Source organism: Coccomyxa subellipsoidea, assembly GCF_000258705.1.
Source record: "Coccomyxa subellipsoidea C-169, whole genome shotgun sequence".
Taxonomy (NCBI): domain Eukaryota; kingdom Viridiplantae; phylum Chlorophyta; class Trebouxiophyceae; family Coccomyxaceae; genus Coccomyxa; species Coccomyxa subellipsoidea.
Window position 1 is genome coordinate 412,803 of NW_005178038.1, and position 19,865 is coordinate 432,667.

At 52.7% G+C, this 19,865-nt stretch overlaps 5 protein-coding genes across 5 annotated transcripts; 3 read left to right on the forward strand and 2 right to left on the reverse strand.

Annotated features, from left to right (window-relative positions):
* Positions 1–242: 242 nt before the first annotated feature.
* On the reverse strand, positions 243–5,033 carry COCSUDRAFT_52967 (Clavaminate synthase-like protein). Its single transcript, XM_005648940.1, has 10 exons — positions 4,792–5,033; positions 4,454–4,477; positions 4,250–4,295; positions 4,043–4,143; positions 3,652–3,745; positions 3,271–3,373; positions 2,899–3,046; positions 2,521–2,591; positions 1,826–1,963; positions 243–1,425 (listed from the first exon to the last, which is right to left on the reverse strand). Exons 1-10 carry the CDS (start codon positions 4,907–4,909, stop codon positions 1,198–1,200), a joined length of 1,071 nt encoding a protein of 356 aa, XP_005648997.1. The 5' UTR covers positions 4,910–5,033; the 3' UTR covers positions 243–1,197.
* Positions 5,034–5,987: 954 nt separating this feature from the next.
* COCSUDRAFT_61879 (hypothetical protein) lies at positions 5,988–9,051 on the forward strand (the record flags this gene model as incomplete). The annotated part of the gene is made up of 7 exons (XM_005648941.1): positions 5,988–6,210; positions 6,898–7,118; positions 7,245–7,484; positions 7,660–7,809; positions 7,906–8,052; positions 8,272–8,478; positions 8,668–9,051. 7 exons carry the CDS (start codon positions 5,988–5,990, stop codon positions 9,049–9,051), a joined length of 1,572 nt encoding a protein of 523 aa, XP_005648998.1.
* Positions 9,052–9,922: 871 nt separating this feature from the next.
* Positions 9,923–12,507, reverse strand: COCSUDRAFT_61880 (hypothetical protein; the record flags this gene model as incomplete). Its single annotated transcript, XM_005648942.1, has 6 exons — positions 9,923–9,937; positions 10,281–10,436; positions 10,620–10,835; positions 11,079–11,276; positions 11,849–12,319; positions 12,457–12,507. The coding sequence occupies 6 exons, from the start codon at positions 12,505–12,507 to the stop codon at positions 9,923–9,925; spliced, it is 1,107 nt and encodes a 368-aa protein (XP_005648999.1).
* On the forward strand, positions 10,094–10,291 carry COCSUDRAFT_83648 (hypothetical protein; the record flags this gene model as incomplete). The annotated part of the gene is made up of 1 exon (XM_005649443.1): positions 10,094–10,291. A coding segment is annotated over one exon (198 nt), but the record flags the coding sequence as incomplete, so codon positions are not given.
* A 534-nt stretch (positions 12,508–13,041) lies between the features above and the next one.
* COCSUDRAFT_14437 (hypothetical protein) lies at positions 13,042–18,864 on the forward strand (the record flags this gene model as incomplete). Its single annotated transcript, XM_005648943.1, has 15 exons — positions 13,042–13,119; positions 13,269–13,418; positions 13,521–13,595; positions 13,703–13,769; positions 14,134–14,169; positions 14,374–14,432; positions 14,601–14,715; positions 14,946–15,095; positions 15,708–16,013; positions 16,382–16,472; positions 16,717–16,838; positions 17,195–17,308; positions 17,789–17,887; positions 18,226–18,356; positions 18,790–18,864. Coding segments are annotated over 15 exons (1,668 nt in total), but the record flags the coding sequence as incomplete, so codon positions are not given.
* Positions 18,865–19,865: the final 1,001 nt, after the last annotated feature.

A 19,865-nucleotide genomic window follows, 5' to 3' on the forward strand; every position in this document is an offset into this window, starting at 1 on the left:
GAAACGAGTGACATTGATAAATAAATTGCAGCCTGGGCAGAAAAGGGAGTCTAATCAGCCCGACGGATGCCATGCTGGCTGCTGCGATGGAGCCTTGTTTCCTTTCATAATGGAATGTGTGAAGCTAAGTCTCAAGTATTGACATCACCTGTGGGAGGGTGTGAAGGGAGTCTCTTCCTCCCTGGGTAGCTTCAAAATGCACAAGCGCTTGCAGTGCATCTTCTGTGACTGGAACGTGATCGGTGCTGACATCAAATCCCTTACATCCTCAGGCTATCTGAGCTCCCAGATCGTTATTTATTGCTGCGCTCCCAAATCGTCAACCGTCCATCATGTCTTTGTCTGAATCAGCCAGGCAGCACAGGCTGTTGCCGGCCGCATGTCGCACCATGATTCCCTTGCAGCAGGGCTGCTCAAATCTTCCCTCTGAACGCAAACATGCACACCACCGCTCTAGGTACAAACAGCTACAGGTGGCAGGAGCAAGGCACCTATACGTCCTCCTAAACCTTCAACAGTATTCTGGTTTGGGAAAGCAGGCGTTTCAATAGCATTGTACAATCATGCGCGTCTGACAGCAGCCGTCTCTGAGTGCAGCACACACCCAAAATGTCACGGTCACGGTGCATCCCCAGCATGACTTCCGTCTCAGATTGTCTGCATGCCCCTCTGGACACTCCATCATACAGATATCGGTCTTGGCATCAACCCAGCTCAGCTCAGCTGAGCGCTCAGGATGCTGGACCGCTGTCAGGACCTTGACATCATACGTACACATACATCACATGCTAAGCACTCCTGCCAATCATGGTGCAACAAAAGTGCTGGCTGAGAGGAAGAGCAAGCATGCACTCAGGCAGCTTGCATAAATTTTTTTTATAAACTCACCAGCTTTCCGCAACATAGGCATGACTGAGCACTTTAGGGCGCTGCAAGCTCTGATTATAATGGTCTGACTGGCTTCAACACTTCTAAAGCCTTATCTGAATGAACCCTCACACGGCCGCTGCTCCCTGGGGAGCCAGAGTGCAGTGGCAATGCCTTTCCAAAACACGGGCCCGCAGGCGACCAAGCGGCCAGCGCTGACTGCTCATGCACCCGGCGATAAACACCCGCCCATAATCTGCTCCTGAAGAACTCAAGATGCAGCGTTTGCGGGGCTCTGTCTCTGGCTGGCATGCCCAGGACACCCTGCACTCAGGATGCCACGGCGATGCCATCGGAGACAATGGGCATGCCCAGAACGACGTCCTTGTTCTGCGCATCCTCGAAGACCTCCTGGTCAGGGCTCAGCACATAGCCGAAGCCCTTGGACTTAACGTCCATGAACCGCGCAAAGGTGATGCCCGGGTACTTCTTCTGCGGGCCCTGGATGACATCCTTGTAGCGGGGCCACACAAAGTAGCCCATCGAGTACCTCTCGCCCTGCGTGGAATAATGCCAGGGGTCACATCACATGCCGCATGTCACCAGTCTGCACGACCTCTATCTATGACATTATCTACCTGGCACTGTTCAGTGCTATGCTCAGTATAGAGCTCCGGCGAAGCACATCCGTAGGGCTGCTTGCCAACGGTGCACATGACAAGAACAGGTAGCGCTGCCGCGAGACTGGAAGCAGAAATAGCGAACTGCAGAGCCCCTTAAAAGCAGGAATTGAGCCTGATGACAGAGAGAGGACTGCAGTGCACTGTGGGCTCTGCAGGCTTGGGCATGATAAAGATAGCCAGTGCTGTCTGGAGACAGGAGGGCTGGAGAATGCTGAGGTATATCATGCTGCGGCATCCTTGGCCTTTAGAGCAAACAATGAAAGCCTGCGACGCACCGCGGGCTCGCCGGGGTTGGGCATCCTGACGCGGTGGTAGTTGGACTTCAAAATGCCGTCGCTCCAGGCCTGCAGGGAGTCCCCGACGTTGACCGTGATGCACCCGGGAATGTGGGGGCATGGATGCCAGGAGTCCACCTGCACACGGGCACTCTAGCCTTCAATTATCACTATTATTACACGCCTATCCAAGCCACAGTAGGCTTAGGTGCGTCGCAGCAGCGTTTCTATGACAGCCTTCCAACTCGGCCTATCTTGGCACCTTTTCCACCATGTCAAGCTCAGCCCAAGTCTGGCCTTCAATACGCATGTGTAAAGCCTATGCCTGCGTTGGTGCTCTCAACAGGAAGGACGCAGCCTGTCAAAGTGCTGCACCACATTGGCCCAGTTCTCTGCCTCTGCAGGGGGTTCCTTTAAAAGAAGATGCCCTCAGAGCTTTCCGTTGCTCATCTGAGGCAGGATGAAGAGGTTGTTAGAAGGCTCTTGCAGGCTGACTGTCGGCGTTGGCAAGCCTTAAAAGATGCTGTGAGCTGGAAGTGGCGTGTGGCGCAGGCCTTGCAGTAGCCCTGCTGCCAGTCCATACAACTGTGCACCAGTTCTCAGCACAGCTGAAGGGTTTACCCTTTCAGTGGCCCTGTTGCCTTTTCATAGAAGAGTGCACCACTTTTCAGCACAGCAGAAGGTATATATGTTACCTGGTAGTGGCCCGTCTGGCTGTCCACAGCCTTGCCATCCTTGCCGGCTGCCAGCTCTAGGCCCGCCGAGCCTGAAGACACATCGCACTTCATGTTAGTCAGGGAGCGGCCAATGCAGCGCATCTGGGCTGATGAAGAGGAGGGTGGTGATGATCTCATCAGAATGCGCAGTTCATGACATCGCGCCGAGCTCACAAAAGAAGGAAGTAGCCACAGAGAGGGAGCGCTGCAGCACGCGCACCTGGGCTGGTGAAGAGCAGGGTGATGAGGATCTCGCCAGTTTGTGCAGTGATGTTTGGTGCCTTGCACTCTCACAAGGTTCTACAAGCTCGACTTCAGCAGAGCATGAAGCAAGCAAATTACGGCACAGCAACACACCTGGGCTGGTGAAGAGCAGGGTGACGAGAGTCTCGTCGGTGTGCGCGGTGATGCGCTGGGTGTCGGGCTTCCAGGTAACGCCCTCGGTGGGCGGGTAGTAGTTGACCACAAACACGCTGTAGTTGTCGGGGTCGTGCGGGTTGGAGGCCTGCACGCACATCCCCAGGACTCAGAGTGCGGCTCAAAGAACAAGGGCCCATGATGGAAGATCCTGTCCGCCATATGCGCTTCTGTCTCGCTTGTCTTGCTTGCATGCAAAGATGTGATGCAGTCATTGCGGTCAGAAGGAATTGACCGGGTGGTGTCCATCCCACCACAGCCTAGCAGAAGAAGGGAGGCAAGCATTGTGCTGTCTGAGAAGAGGATGAGCACCTCCTTGAAGAAGTCCTCGGGGTAGCCCAGGCCCAGCGCAATGCAGGACAGGATGCGATTGTACACCGATGGCATGGCCGCCATGAACTCCTTGGTGGTAGACCTGCAGCCACCGCACCACCCATCAGGCCCCACCAGGGTCAAAACCACGCACTTGAGTGTATATCTTCATCAGCAGGCTGCCTTCCAGCGGTGGTCTCTAGAGTGCAACAATTGGCCGTGCTCCTATTGAGACAAGCAGCGTCCCCGCTGAGAAGTGATGTCAGGGAATTGTCGCTTGGGTAGCTTTTGCAATGCAGCACTCTGCCGGGATGGAGCGCATGCAGCAACATGTGTGGCTGTCAGGAGAACAGGCTGGTCGTGAAGCGAGCGGGAGCATACTTGAAGCCGGGGAGGAGCTTCTCATCCGGGTAGGCTGTGTCGGCCACCTTGTGGGTCTCCCACCACTTGAAGTGGCCCTCGCGAACCACGCCCTCTGGAGGTGCAACACCGATTCAGATGGAACAGCCAGCACAGCAATAGGCTGCCATAGGGCATGCAATACAGGAGGATGTCATATGCGTGTCTGACTGCACAAGCCATGGCCTGATGGGACACAGCTACATTTTGCAAGCTGAATGTCGATCAGAAGTCACATACTGGCCACTAGGAATACTTGTAATGCAGCATGTGTCTTCAATTGTGACGTAAACGTGGAGGTAACGCCTGTGCTGAAGTCACAAAAGACTGCGCTCGTGATTACAAAGGAGAGCGAAAAGAGTAAGTGACATACCGCTGACCCTGTTGCCAATTTCGTGGCCCAGAAGCTCGTGCTTGGCCCAGTTCACTTGCGGCAGGTCGGCCTTCACATCCGCCGGCAGGTCCTTGAAGTACCTGATGGACCGGAGGTAGCGCTCAGGCAATGAATATCACAATGGTATCAGCCTATCATATCACGTCATTTCAGCCTGTCAAGCAGCTGAATATGGGCTCGGCATACCTGGAGTTGACTTCAAACTCACGGTCGATCAACGACTGCTCGACACCTGTGGGGGTACGCCATTTATTATCCCGTCGCAAACTCTTCCAAGCATGCGGAGCAGATTTTTCAGGCTTCAGAAGCCTCCACTCGTTCACGTTTGTTGGCAGGACTATTTTGTGTGACAGGGCATGATATCGGTAAGGAGACGAGAACTGCTCATACCATGGTCTCGGACGTAGAAGAAGCCTGCGCGAAATGTCAACAGTTAGGCACACTCAACACGACAACCCCGTCAGGATTGCGCACTCAATTGCGGGACATCAGCCTCTCCAAGCTGAAAACCTAGTTACCCTGGCGCACCGTGAAGCATAGAGCCTCCAGAGCCATCCGACACAACAAGCACACCAAGACACCTTCTCTAATGCCCTAAGCCACTGCTGATACCGCGAAAGGCGCCTAATGTGTAGATGTCAGAAACCTTGCCGGTGGCAACTGGTTTGGTGTAAATCGCAATGGCCGCCCTCATGCGCAGATGCGAGACACGGTACATGAAAGCTTACCACTGGTGGTGGCAGCATGCATGAGCTGCTGTGTGATCTCCTCCTTCCGCTCCTCAAAGTTCGCCAAGGAGATGACGGGCGGGTGAGCCCCAGCTGGAACAGCAGCAGCAGAAGCCATCCTGGTCCTTGTCTCTCAGTGGAAGATAGAAGGATATGAAGAGCTTCGCTGAGTCTTGTAGACAGAATGTGCTGCACTTTGCAGTTCAGCTGAGTGAAACCCCAAATTCGTATACGCAGGCTCCAGATTTCGATGGGGCACACATGGGGTTGTCCCGGGGGAGCCCTCAAGGCGAGTAGTCACCTTTACTCCAGGGTTGCGTCATCCTTACTAGCTACACATTCCAGTACGGACGGGGACACCCGTTGCACTGGGTGCAGACGTATTCCACGGAATTTTGAACGCTGTGGTTACAAAAACATGACATTCGAACTCCACTTATCGTCATTTGCTGCACAAGGCTGGTTCTCGGGGTAATTTTCGCACAGGCAGAGACAGCAGAGGGTGGCATATCAGACACCAGGTATTCACTTTTCTCCTCTAGTATTCTCAGGTACTGGTTTAATAAGCCCTCTTAAGGGTCCGACAGGTGTCCGATGGTTGCTTTCGCCGTATGCTCTCTTGTAAAGAGTGCACTTTTTGTGCACAGCTCTGAGACCGTCAATGTAATTTCGACGCCTTTGTAATCTTCACAGCAACCACCTGATGGCGTAACGCCAATCGATCTCTGTTCAGTCTCAGAAGCGTCTATTTTGTCTTGGTATTCTTCTTCTTTCTTTATCGTCTGTATCTTTGCCTATGTGTATATTTTTCAAAGCCTTGTTTTGCAGCAGGGATGTTGAAGCTGTGAAGAGTCTCAGCGTATACTTTCACATCCATGTCGATGAGAAGTGTGTGTTCCCTCTCCACTTGTCAGCTTTCAAAACTCTCCTCCTTTTGCAGGCTGTTCCTATTTGAAGCCGTGGCAAGGAGTCCGCTCAAGAAGTTACACAGGTATTGTGCTCCTGATTGTGTGCTGCACACCAATTGCCCTGTCTTGAACGATTTCAGTGCAATCACCTCATCGTTGCATAGTGCATGGTGCTTGGGAGGCGTGTCTATTTGATCATTATAAGAGAGTGCAAGCAACCTGCGCCAACCAATTTGAAGTGTCAGCAGATTGCGCAAGTGCCAAAGGATGTACTGGAATGCTGTGCAGATGGCGCAGCAGTCGATAGACAGGCTTTGGTCGGAGGTGCAGCGTACTGAGCAGCAGATTGGGGAGCAGCAGAAGAAGATAGAAAAGGCCATTGAGGACGAGAAGCCCCAGAAACTTATAGACAGCTACACAGAGGAGAAGGCTCGGCTAGTTGCATATGAGAAGGATTTGCGCCAGGCCTGGGAGCGGATGGCCCTGCAGACGCAGCTGATTACCCCAGTAGGTGAGGCCCTTGCTGGCGCCCAGATGATGACCGTTGCAGCAAAGCTGTGCTGTAGCCGCTGCTGTGCTGTGTGCAACTAGGCTGTGTTGTGGACTTCTTGAGCTTCCAGCAGACCTATTCAGAGCCACACAGTGTGTCCATACTGTACTTTAAATGCTGGTTGGCAGCACACATGATCAACACAGTCTGCACTTGCACTGGGTAACAGCCCGCCGCAGAGCATCGCGTGGTCCATTTGCAACTAGACGGTTGCCACCACGTCTGCCCTTTGTAGTCTTACAAGAGGTTTGTTTGTGTGTGCCACTCTTGTTTTGCCTAAGCTGTTTACCGCTGCTGTTGCTACGAGTGAGGGACCAAACGGGTGTACTTGAAGGTCTTATAGTCAGCGACCGTTTGCAAAAGCGGCCTTTGCAGGTTGCACTTGCCACCTTGTTGCTGTGCACTGTGTGGCTGTCCTTGCTGACCTCGCGCTTGCTGCAGCTTAGTTGAGGTCCACTAGCACAATGCAGCAGCAGCTAGATGGTAACAATTGCTTTGTCGCGTGCAGGGTCACAAGAGCCTCCACTGAAAAAAAGCAAACGTAAGTGGTTGGTCATGCTTGCCACAATTGCACACCCACTGCCTTTGCCTGTCGTCCAGGGCATCATCAAATACTCCATGCCCTTTGTGTTGTTGGGGATGTTGCAGGCGATCCAAGCAAGGTTGTGGCTGATCTTGTGGGTCCGCTGCCCTCTGGTTGGCCGCTAGGAGGCTTGGTGGGCTTAATCACAGAGAAGGTTCCCCGCAAGCTGCCTGTTGCGCCCTGGCTGTATGCGGCACTGATCGATGAGGATGCAAGCGTGTGGCAGGACAAGATCGTCCCACTTGATGGAAAACTGGCCGCATGTGTGACTGACCGTGTGGTCAATGTAAGTGTTTTCAAAGCCTAATCATGCCTGCAGCTGATGGTACAAACATCTCGTTCCTTGGCCACCGGGACAGCTGCTCATGAGTTTCAATCCCTATGATCAACTGCTTTGCAATGTGTCCTGTAGGCGCAGTCAACAGACGGCAACGAGCAGCTCACAATCAGTGGTGGATCAGAACGCCTCATTGGTCACTTCATGCAACGGCTGGCCGAAGCGGCGGGCGATGGCTACCAGCTCAGCTATCAAACGCATCGGGATGCAACAGTATCATTTTCACGCTCAGCAGCATCTGCGGTCGAGGCAGGCACTCGACCTGACTGCAGCATCATTGTGGCGCTTCGGCATGCGGTCACAGGGCAAGACGAGGTGACTTGCAGCCTATATCTTGTTGACGCATGTGCTCTGACTGCACACACATACTGCCCTTGTTTGCCGGGCGTTGCCAACAGCAGCATACTTGACCAAATGTGTTTCCCTGTTGTTTACAGAAAATGAGGCCGGCAAGGGTCGCGTCCAGTGTCTCAATGTGATGTGATTGCAGAAGCAAGGCGACTTCAACTCTGCCTATGATGACATTGTGAAAAAGGCTGCGGTCTGCAATGTTCGGCACTACGCCCCTGTAGATGGCACGCTGGCGTATGCTGCGGCTGGCAACTACCTCCAGTTTTTCTGTCTGAATCTGAATGGCGAGGTGAGATCTGTGGTAATGAACTACATATGCAATATCTATGATAGTTTGCGCGAGGAGATCCTGAGCGACACTGCATATACGCGACTGTGTATGCAGGTCACATATGAAACCCAGCAGTTTGACATCAGCAATCCCGTGCATCGCGCGGAGGTGTTGTTGTGTGTTGCTGCCATGTTCCGGGCTTTGCTTGTGATGGGCAAGTGCTGGCACGCAAACCCAATCAAGGCAGAGGACGCGGAGAATGTCTGGCATCTCCGGGACAGCGGTTGCCATGTCATGCATTCTATCAACAAGAGTGGCCGCAGGTCAGTCACCTTGCTGCGATTGGCTGCTATTGCTGCTTATAAGAATATGCATTTAAAGGGTGGAGGCCAAGTTAAAGACTGTTGGCCTCATCAACCTGCGCCAACCACCATGCACACACCCTCAAGTTGTATGCTTCTCAGCCTATGTGAGGTGCAGGTTCCTGAAGGACTGGAGTACCAAGATCTTGATGCCTACCTGAAGGCCAACTTCACCGAGCTGGTCACCTTCAAGGCTGTGCATGATCTCGGCAATGACAAGAATGGCTCGCCATCTGCAACACTGGTCGTGACCAAAGACAAAGTGCATGTCAACATGCCTCTCTTTGGCCCTGATCTCCTGCATGCCCCGCCGGAGAATGAGCAGGTGTGCTTCATCAGCTACTTGATACATGTGTGCATGGAGTGAACAGAGCCATGACACACCACCACATTCATCACCTGGTGACTGCTTTCCATCGTTCAGTTAGCCAAGTTGGCATGTCATGAGATTGTGCGAAACAGCCTTGATGTTGATATGCATGTGGCAGCTTCTAAGTTCTTTCCCGCAATGCAGTCGTTCAAGGCAGTGGGGCGAGGCCTGCTGCAGGGTCTGAGCATGCTGCACTCAAAGGGGCTGCGCCACCGAGATCCGCGGGCACCCAATGTGGTCTGGCAGCACCCTGTCCGGCGCGATGCGGTCATCTTGGTAGATCTTGATTTGGCGTGCCGCAGCAGCGCAGAATTGCCTGAGGATTTCAGGTTGGCTGACTGGGACGAGGGCACACTGGACGGCACGCGCCACTACACAGCTGCGAGTGATGTGTACCAAGCAGGCAAATTGCTGCAAGCCCTTGCAGCTGACAAGTCCTGGGCTGGATCCGCCAAGCAGTTCTGTGATGATCTCCTTAGTAAGCAACTCACAGCTGTCGATGCGTTGCGGCATAGCTACTTGGCCTAGGGCTTGCGCATTCAACTCATTGCAAGCAAGGTTGTTCGGAGACCCAGCTCCAGTGCTTGCTGTGTTCTACGCTAGGAAACATGTAGACTGCCTTGGACAAGATGAACGGGCAGTTGAAAGGGATTGCTTTGACTCACTTCAACAATATGAAGCTCACCCGGATCAGGTGGAGCACGGGAGTCATGTGTTTTGCATAGCTCCCACGTTTGGGGTGTCACAGACTAGTTGCTGCTTATCTGACCTGAGAATGCTCCTGTTGTACCTGAGTCGGACAACAGGAGCAACCTTTCCAGGATCATGACATGCAGTTGTGACATGCGATAGTGCCTGGATTGTGCGTGCTAAAGCTCTTGCCACTCGAAGACCCAGGCAAGGGGTATGTAGTTAACTTTATTGTATACCCCTTGACCCAGGTACACCAGCTGTCCCAGCAATTGTAAGCACCTATTGCGTTGAGCCAACCCCAGATCGGATCTTCCTGTTGACCGACAGCTCAGCAGCTCCACGTGGGCCTCACCTGCAGCCCCTCAATTGTAACCCTGGTGCTATCGTTACTATCCACCAACAAAATGGTCGTTCGAATCCAGATGCAAGGCTGTTCGTTCGTGTACTGCTGTCCCGAGTACCTGACTGTAACCAGGCCAGCACCCTTGGAGTAATTGTACGACTGCCTTTAATAGGTAACTTGCCTGCAAAACCCTTTATGATGTTGTGTGCAGAGGCCAGACTTCGTGAGGTGCTGATGAAAGGTTGCACGAGCGAGTCGTTGCACTGTGCCAAGTTGCACTTCCGCCACAAGTCCACAGTTGTCAACTGCTGCCTGCAGAATATGCTCGCTGCAGGCAGCAAATACTGTTGCATAGTTGCGCTCTTAAGTGCCTGGTGCCTGCAAAAAACGAAGAGGTGTGTACGTACTATCACACCTCCATAGCTGCTGCCTAGGCTTGCCAGCCCTGCTAGGTCCAGGATGGCTGACCTATCAACTCAAGACGATGCTGCAGGGCCCAGCAGCGCTCGGGCAAAGCCGCGCAAAGCAAGGAAGAAACCACCGCGTGAGTTCAGGTGGGCCTCGTACATACATAAGTTGCTCCAGCAAGTCCACCCTGAACTCCAGGTTTCAACAGACGGTCTGACTGTCCTGTCAGACGCGCTGGACGAACTGATGGAGAGGCTGGCCTCAGAGTGCCAGCACTTGGTCCAAACCAACGACCGGGCGACGCTGACTGCACGGGATGTGGAGGCTGTTGGCGATATGTCTGTTGGGTCTCTGTGGAGTGGCACATCGCAGCCGCCAGCTGCTTCTTGTCTGAAATTGTTAGGCGGTTCCAATCAATAGCAGTTAAGTAGCTGTGGCGCATCAGCGTGAGTCGGCGGCCAAACAGCTCCTGCAGCACGGTGCAACACCATCTGCTGTAGTTCTTGGTCGTGTAAGGCTGGCCTGCCTTCGTCGTGGACAGCCATTTGCAGGGCTCTGCATGCAGCGACTGCCAGATCTCCTGGGTTAGGCTGCCTGGTAGCGTATGCCGCCAGACGCGTTGTGAGCCTGCGGTTTTGAACTCTCTGAGCACCAGCACCGCTAGCTTACTCTTGTCAGATGGCAAGCAGACAAAGTTGCTCTCTGTAACGCTGCGTTCCTGCTCTTCAGTGAGGTCTGCCGCGGATGCTGGGCACATGAGGACTGCGACTCGGTTGAGGTCACAGCGGACGGGCAGAATGCGGCTGTAGCACGACAGCAGAAGGCGCTCCCGGGAGCCGCGGGGCAGGCTGTCGCGCACTCTGATGACCTCGCGGAAGTCAATATAGCCACGCTACTGCCTTTCAGAAGGTGTGTTGCTCTTTAGTCGCATCTGCTGATGGTGTTCGAGCTCATGGGAGGCAGCTAACCAGGCATTTGGGACGTGGCGGTGTTGCTGCTTAGGCATGCGTTTGAGGGCCGCCAGCACGGCGGTGACAAGGTTCTTGCGGGTTGCAAGCTCTGAATACGTAACCTTGACCCAGGGTAGGGTGGTTTGGGGTTGTAAAATCACTCGACTGATCGGCCGCTGCAGGCGGCTGGCCATGGCGGCTAGGCGCTGGGTGTAGGTGAGCTTAAAGGTCTCGGATAGCGTGGCGTCTTGCCAGATGGCGTTCAGGGCGGGGTCTCGGGTGGGGTCCCGGCCAGGGCCTTCGGTGGCTAGCGGGGCTTGACGGGCTGACGGTGCAGGGGCTGGGGGGCCCCTTGGAGGCTGGGGGAATAGCATAGCTCAGCTTACCTATGGTGACGAAGATCTGCAAGAAGAAGATCTCGCAGATCTTTGCCCTAAATTCACAACCCTGTCCCACCCTTGCTGTCGAGCATGTCACAGGCTTGTATAATATCGCAAAAGTTTGCCTATTGAGTCCTCGACAAAGGCAGTGGCACACCCAGCTGCTGACTCTCATAAAGCCCAGACATCTAGGGGACTTTGCGAACTTGCGAGCCACACTTCCATGTCGAACAAAAATCAAGCAAATTTGAGACATGGGAGTGTGCATATGGATGAGTGATTTGCTGTCCCAGCATTGCCATTGTGTTTTGGACATTCATAACGCCTGTGGCATCCAGTATTACACGGTCACAACGCACAGGCAGGGTGTTGCAACTGCAGTGGCTGGAGGCTGACAAGGTGCGTCTGCGGACAAGCTGCAGATAAAGACCCTCAGAACACCAGATTGCTCGCAGCAGAGAGTTTGCATGCAGCAGAACGATGTGCACGTGCATGCGGCTCCTGACAAGAAGGATAGCGCCACTCCATCTGCTCTGTAAACACGTTGTCACCTGCCCAGTGTCTTCAAGAAAGTCCAAGCCAGCCAGCAACACTGGCAGCGCTGCTAGCAGCGCGAGCGGCGCATGCACAACCGCGGGCCATTTCTCCCTCAAAGCCCCCGCCAGTCGATTTGCAACCACCACCAGAAATCCACGGTACCCGGCATGATAGACCGTGCAGTCTATGGCCTCCACAAGAAGGTACAGCCGCCGCCCATAAGGGCTCCAGGCTTTGAGCAAAGCCTCGGCCTCTTTGGGTGAGTAACCATCGTGCAGATCCAGGAAGGAGAGCTGGGAGGGAGGTCCGGTGAAGCCTGTCTGGATGGCTGAGTCAGCCATGGCCTGGCCGATGACTGAGAAGGCTGCCAGGCTGGACAGCGCGGTGGCAAAGCACAGCGCAGCGTAGCGCCAGCTGGCAACGCAGTAGAGCTTGTGAGACAGCAGGGCTGAGTCCCTGAAGTCTCCTAGAAGGTTTGTTGGTATCTGAGCAGCGCAGGACACTGTTTTGATTGGCTTGGCTGTGGGGGCCAGGTTCTTGAGTGGCAGGTGAAATGCTGTGGCTTCAGAAGTGAGAGCCTTTGCTGGCCTTTAACGAGATAAGTTTGATGCCTTCGAGCCACATCTGTGACAAATTTTGTGACGAGGAACTTGGATTGGAGATCCGCCAGCATTTTGTCAGGAGGAGGCTCAGGCTGCAACACACAAAAGGGAAGCGATACGCCTGTGCATTGTGCCTTTTATCTTCGAAGTTCGGTGCATTTGAGCGGTCTAGAATCCTGATAAATCTGAACGAATCCTTCTGCATCGTCGGTTCTGTAATAACGAGAGACACTTATCGGCTTGCGTCATCCTGGAAACGTTACTGAGTAACGCGGCGGTTTAGTAAGCCCGTTTTCTTGGACAATGCAATCCCCGTGATGCTGTGCCGAGGATAGTTTGCCCTTGCAGAGAAAGCTGCAGCTCCTCGACTTATTCCATCGATCATGGCGGCAATACGAAGAGCTGGCGATGCCGTCAACAGCGCCTTTGAACGCTCCATAGTGAGTGTCGCCACAGCTGATCAGTCTGCTACTAGGTTTTAGTCTGAAAGCGTGCACCTTGGCCCCTGCTTCCCACTTACCTGACACAGGAATTTCTGAGTAGATTGATTTGGAAGTCCATTGCATGCATGGCAGCTGACGTGGTCTCTTCTGCAAGTGCAGTTCGGACGATATTTCAAGGTTGAGCAGAGGAAAAGCAACCTCCTGAACGAGCTCAGAGCTGGAACCGTCACTTTCCTGACAGTAAGCCATCATTTTCTGTATCCTTCCGCCAATCCTCCTCCATCTCGTTGGCCAAAGGTGGCCTTCAAACCCAAGGGACCTTGAAAAGGTAGCAGCAAGAGAGGTTTCACTGTGTCTCACTATTTGAAAGAATACGTTGCCCTGTGCAGATCGCCTACATCCTGTCTGTCAACTCCAACATTGTTGCCGAGACTGGCGGCACTTGCTCATCAAATGACTGCACGGTGACAGCCGTCTTAATGCCCTCTGAATTTTTAAAGCCGCCTTACACATACATTCAGATGCAGGAAGCCCTCAGTGTTTGTCACCACTTAACTTTGTTGCAAGCACCCTCTTGCCAATACATAAACACATCATGGCATTAGAAGTTGTCTGAAAAATAATTTGTGACGGCTGCGCAGGGGCCTCTGAAGGGGCAATTCCAGTGCCGATTTGATGGTCCAGATGGCACCAACCCAGGCTACAAGGCATGCACGGTGCGCTCTTCACCTGCATGTGCTCCTTGCTCTGTTTGCCTCATCGCCTGACAGAGATTGTTTGTATGGTGCTTATGGGATGCCCCAGGCTTTTTTTGCTGTGACAGGACGAGGTGCGGAAGAATTTGGTCACGGCGACGGCAGCTTCCAGCCTCATTGCCTGCGCCATCATGGGTAACACTTCCCGCTTCTCAGTGTTTATCACCTTACCTAGCCACACTTGACTGCATGTATGCAATGTGATCTAGTGTGCTCCTGGGTCGGAGCTCCTGTATGTTTCACATATTCCACTTGCACTGCGAGGCCAGCCCCTCCTCCTTACTCTTGGCGCTCGCTCTGCTTTGGGGTCGGCATACAACTTTCTCTAGTTTCAAGCATCCTGCAATGCTTGACCCTCTTGTGTAGACGGGCGCTGCATGTCTGCCTGAGAGCAAGGCTCGTCGATCAGAATTCTCTTTATCTCGAGGTACTTTCATGCGTCATGTGCCATCGCGCAGTAGCGACAATACTGAACTGTTTGGTTGCCTGTGCTGTCCAGGTTTTGCCGCCAACATGCCTCTCGCGCTAGCTCCTGGTAATTTCACACCATCTGCCTTGTTAAGCTCTTACTCATTGTGCTGCAGCTTTTGCAGGCCCCACAAGTAGCTTTTTGCGTGTGCAAAGTTGGGAAGAAGGCAGGGTTTCAAGCAAGGATCTCATTATTTCCTGCCTCAGCTGAAACTTTGATCCTGGGCAAAGAGCACATTGTCTCAGATTTTGTTTGTGGCTGCCTGAACAGGCATGGGCCTGAATGCTTACTTCACCTACAACGTCGTTGGCTACTATGGTACCGGCAATGTGCGCCACTAGCCCTCAAACCTTCTCCCCTCTGCGCAAATTGCCATGCCTGTGATTGTGCCAATAGATAAACGCCCAAAAGAATCGCACTACATCCAGACTGTAAACAGATGTGGTGTAGCAGAACAGACCCGAGGGCAGCTTTTCACATTTTCTGGCTGCATGCAGGTGACTTACCAGGAGGCGCTAGCGGCCATCTTCATCGAGGGCTGGATCTTCATCATCCTGTCTCTCACGGGCGTCCGCCAGGGCCTCATCAGGCACGACCCTTCCCCACTGGCACGTTGAAAGAGCACATGACCCCGAAGTGCCCAGCTGCAGATTCTGGATGACTTTGCACCTCATGACAAATCAGTCAATCGTACTAGAGTTCCTCATGGACAGCGGTTTGAGGGTGCTCTCAGCCTTTGGGCGGCTAGTACAAGAGCAGGCTTATTTTGAACGCCACGGCACTCAAAAGTGAAATATAAATATATCACATATCCCCTGACCAAGGGTGGTCAGGTTGATGAGGGCTCTGCTCGCATGCATGCAGGATGCTGCCGGAGACATTGGCGCGCGCGATGAGCGCTGGGATCGGCCTGTTCCTGGCGTTCATCGGCTACCAGGCATCCGAGGGCATCGGCGTGGTCGGGGGCAACGGAGCCACCCTCGTCAGCCTCGGTAATTGTCCCTTTTAGTTTTTGAAAAGCCAATTCCTTCTTCTTGCAGCGACTGCAGAATGCAGCTTCCGACTTCACAGCAATGGAATGCTACCCGGAAAAATTGTTGGGTCGCTCGCCGCCCGCTGAGCAGTCACCTGCCTGCATCCAGCTGATGCTTTGCCTTTTTTTATTATTATTACATGCTTTTCCTGCCGAAGGCAAGGTGCGTCTGAAGACACGCTGCATGAAAAGGCTGCCAAAATCCTACCCCTTGTTGGACTTGCCAGATCCAAGCAAGACCCAGTCAACACGGTGCTCAGTATTTGTACCACCCCCGCCAGCCGGGGCCAGCCGGCTTTGCCTTACTGGGTGCTGATTTAAGGCACCATAATGTCTGGTGAGACTGCTGTATTGTGTGAAAGCAAAGGCTGTCAAAATGTTCTGACTGAGATGGAATACAAGAATCAGCAGGCATGCTCCTAGCGTGCCCTTTTGCAGTTCAGAGGTCATCACACTGCGCATCTCACTTGCTGGAAATCAAACATGTCACAGCACTGATCTGATTGTTCATTTTCAACTCTCAAACTTCCAATTTCTGTTTTCAACTCCCAGCGTCATGCGCCATGCGCAGGCGGCTGCAACGTGGACGACCGAATCTACCCCTATTACATCGCGGACCCTTCTTCGGTGTGCACCCCCGCCGATCCGGGGGGTCCGATCCCCAACCTGCCCCCCGCCGGTACATCCTATGAGTGCCTCACCAACAAGATGCATTCAGCGCCCATGTGGCTTGGCCTGGGCGGCCTTGCAATAATGACCATTCTTATGGCGCGGAATGTGAAGGCTGCGATCATCGTTGGCATCAGCGTGACCACCATCATCGCCTGGCTGCCGGGGCAAGGCTCCTCCTACCTCGGCCACACCTCCAACATCCCCGGTGAGTGTATCCTACACTGACACATTATCAAGTTTGAAGCTGAAAGACAGTTCTCTGGCAGGTGATCGACTGTACAGAGCACACCCAGTGCACTCCTTTGATGCTGTTCTTAAGAAGGATCCGAATGCTGGGGGTGCAATCTGGCGTGTGAGCTTCTCCATCGTCAATCCTACTGCATGCGGGGTGTGCTCTGCCCAGATTTCTGTGCAGAAAAAAACAGGCAAGTGGCTTGGCTTGACCGACAATGCTGCTTCAGGTTTCAAGCTGACGTGGCTCTGCCAATGTACTCCCAAGTTTGCATTGTCTTCCCTGGCAGAACGAAATCGAAGCAGCGGAGGTTCAAAGTTTGTTGCGCTGCATGCGTGCAGGCGGGATTGGGGGAACGGGGCCTGCCCGCTGGGCTTACTTCAAAAAGGTGGTGGCAGTTCCCAGCCTGTCAAAGACCGGCGCAGTGCTCAGGTGCGGCTTATTTTCTTATTATTCCCATGTTCTAATTCTATCATTCCAAGATGCAGCCCTGTAGCACCTAATGACTATGACTGGGCCAAACTCGTACACATCAGGCGCTTCACGAGTCTGCCTTTGCATGTGTATTGTGTATTGCGCCAACAAACAAGGACGCCCTAGTTTGTGTTGGATTATTCTTGGACTGCGTCAAAAGCAAATCGTCTGCTTGAGGCACTTGTGTAATCACTGCGTGCAGCTTCAGCAATTTCAACAGCGGCAGCCTCTGGATCGCGCTGATAACATTCCTATACGTGGATTTCTTTGATGCAACCGGCACGCTCTTCGCCATGGCCAACTTTCTGAACAACTTCATCCCCGGTGCGCGTTCTGCCTTTCTTTCAGCCCTGCATGCATTGAACTCTCCACAGTTCTCCAAAATATTTGCCTCGCGGTTTCTTTTGTCTGCCTGCCGTAAGGTCAGGTTGTTTCATTCCTTTGAAGCATGATGCATCTACAAACGACCTGCAGCTCTGGTACAGGCAATAATAATCAGGGCCCGTGACAAATTGTTGCCACATGATCGGCCCTTCGGTTGGTTTCATCTTGGATGCCAGCTCAGTCTCCATATGGCTTCTTATTCCATGGTCCCAACGGAAGAGACATCAATAGAGCTGCAGATCTCTGCATGCAAAGCTTCAGCCATATTTCAGCTGCGCTCTTGCTTGTATGCACAGGGTTTGTGGATGACAAGCACAATTTCCCTGGCAGCATTGCTGCTTACTGCAGCGACGGCGCCGGCATTGTCATCGGCTCGCTCATGGGCTCATCACCTCTCACTGTCTTTGTGGGTGCGCGTCTCACTACCCACGACCCTTCCTTTCAATGCTGATTCTGCCACACGCAATGTGCCACAACCCTACACAAATATAGACAGTGTGAGAAAAGTTCACCGTTGCAGACAATCCAGGATGAAAAGGGAGGAATTCTCCACCCCCTATCCTGCGCCTTGTGCTTTGTAGCAGAACATGGCTCTGGGTGCCCATTGGGCATTAGTGTTTTTTGGTGACCAATCCTCGCTCCTGTTGCATATAAACCCAAGTCTTGCAGGTTTGAAGAAAGCCAGTCATCCCCTGAGATGGGCCTGAGAAAGTCTGGGGCTACCACCCGGACGGCCAAGGCCTCCGGGGGAAATGCCTTGGGCCCTCTTGGGACGCCTTAATCTCAGGGCTGATGATGCTTTTGGCCATTTTTCACCATGCAAATATCTTCAGCACTGGAAGCCCCTACTCAACAGAATGCTCTGAGGCATGCCCTTTCTTGTCCTGCAGAATCTGCCACGGGCATCCGCAGCGGCGGCCGCACGGGGCTGACGGCGCTCATGGTTTCCTTCTGGTTCTTTGTCGCCCTCTGGTTCACCCCTATCATTGGTGCGCCTTAGCACTCTGCGCAGTTGAGGCTTTGGCGGTAAGAATTATGCTTGCTACATGATGGAGCGATCTGGATCTGTCAGCAAGCATGCTCTTAAATAAGTTCTTCAATTATGGCCTTTGAAGAGCAAGAAGTCAGAGCCCACGTGAATGTCATGAAAGATTGCTCTTAGCTGCATGCAAGATAATTTGGCAGGACCTGGGAATCGTGTGTCACAACTACAGTATGCAAGGCATGTCCTTGAGGTTTTGTTGCGCGACACAATGTCAAGTTCCTCTCAAATTTTGTACTCACATCACAGAAGGCCTGACTGATATTATGTCATTGTGCCATGCAGCCAGCATCCCGGTGTACTGTACTGGTCCGGCGCTGATTCTGACGGGGGCGCTCATGATGGTAAACATCACAATGATCGACTGGAACGATGTCAACAAGGCAGTGCCAGCCTTTATCACTATCTCAATCATGGTGCGCTTCTAAAGAATCTATCCTGTGCGTCAAAGTGAAATAGTTGAGTGGTCTGAGCTTGCAGGTTGCAGGATGCATTACACTTGCATGCTGCAGATGCTCCAGATCATGTGCCCAGATCACTTGGATCCTGCCACCAAGGGTTCTTGATTGTATATTATTATTATTATTATTATTATTATTATTATTATTATTATTATTATTATTATTATTATTATTATTATTATTATTATTATTATTATTATTTATTTATTATTTATTATTAATTATTAATTATTACACGCTTTTCCTGCCAAAGGCACTGTGCGTCTGCGTTAGTATTTGTACCGTCCCCTGCCAGCCGGGGCAAATGATTGTATGTATGCCGGGAAAATAAGAAGTTTACTGAAAGTATCTCTCAGAGTGACTGACTCGTTGCTGTGCTGTGCTGCAGCCACTCACCTACTCCATTGCCTACGGTGAGCTTTCTAGTCCAATCTTCATTAAGATTGACAGAGTTTTATTGTGATGCCCGCTTGAGGACTGTGCTCCCTAAAATGCTGCACTGCTGCCAGACGCTGATTGCGCCTTGCAGCACACAAAATGACAATTATATCCCCTTGTGCTGCCGTCTAGATCTATTTCATCTTCGCAGGAGCTCTTTCTTGATGCCTTTCCTCCCCCATCAGTGCTGCGCCAATGCTCATGCCCAGTGCACATGCTCCCGGTGCCTGTGCAATAAGAGGGGAATAGAAAGGTGAAAGAATTGCTGCCGCCATGCAGGTGTGATCGGGGGAGTGATTGCGTTCACTCTGGCGCATGTGGTGAAGCTCGTCCTGGATTGGTTGGCGGCCAAAACAGGCTGCTGCACAGGTGGCGCCTCCGGCGCTCCCCTGGAAGCTGCCGAGGAAGTCCACGTCATCGCGCCAAAAGGCGCTTCCACTGCACCAATTACAGTCGCACCACCGGTGAGCCGTTCTCTCCTTGGCAATTCAACGGAAACGGTTTAATCCTGAGGCTGTGCACCTACGTAGGGAAGAATTTTATGGCACCAAGTAAATGTGCCATAAAATGTCGAGAAAAGTCTCGAGCCGCCGGTTGCCATAGCAGCACCGATGAGCCCTACTGTCCCTGGCGGACCTGTGTAGCGCATCATGGTGACATGCATCTGTAACAAGGTCCCTGCCGTATTCAAGAAGATCGTCCCAAGCCGTCGGTCGCCGCCGCCGCGGTGAGCCTTGCGCACTTGATCTATATCTGGCGCAGTTGCTGGGGAATATATTCTGTTGTTTCAGTCACCTAGCTGCAAGTACCCGTTTGTTGTGAGGACTTGCAGAATATAAAGACTGGAGCAAAAAAATGGTAGGCAAAACTTGACTCACCCGGGTCATTTTGAGGCTTGTCCAATACAAATGGTACTGTCAGGGCATAGACACAGCAGGGGATCTGCATCTAGAATGCAGATCCCCTGGACACAGTACATGGTGTGAAGTTAAATTGATATGATGGGTTGTGGCTTGATGACTAACC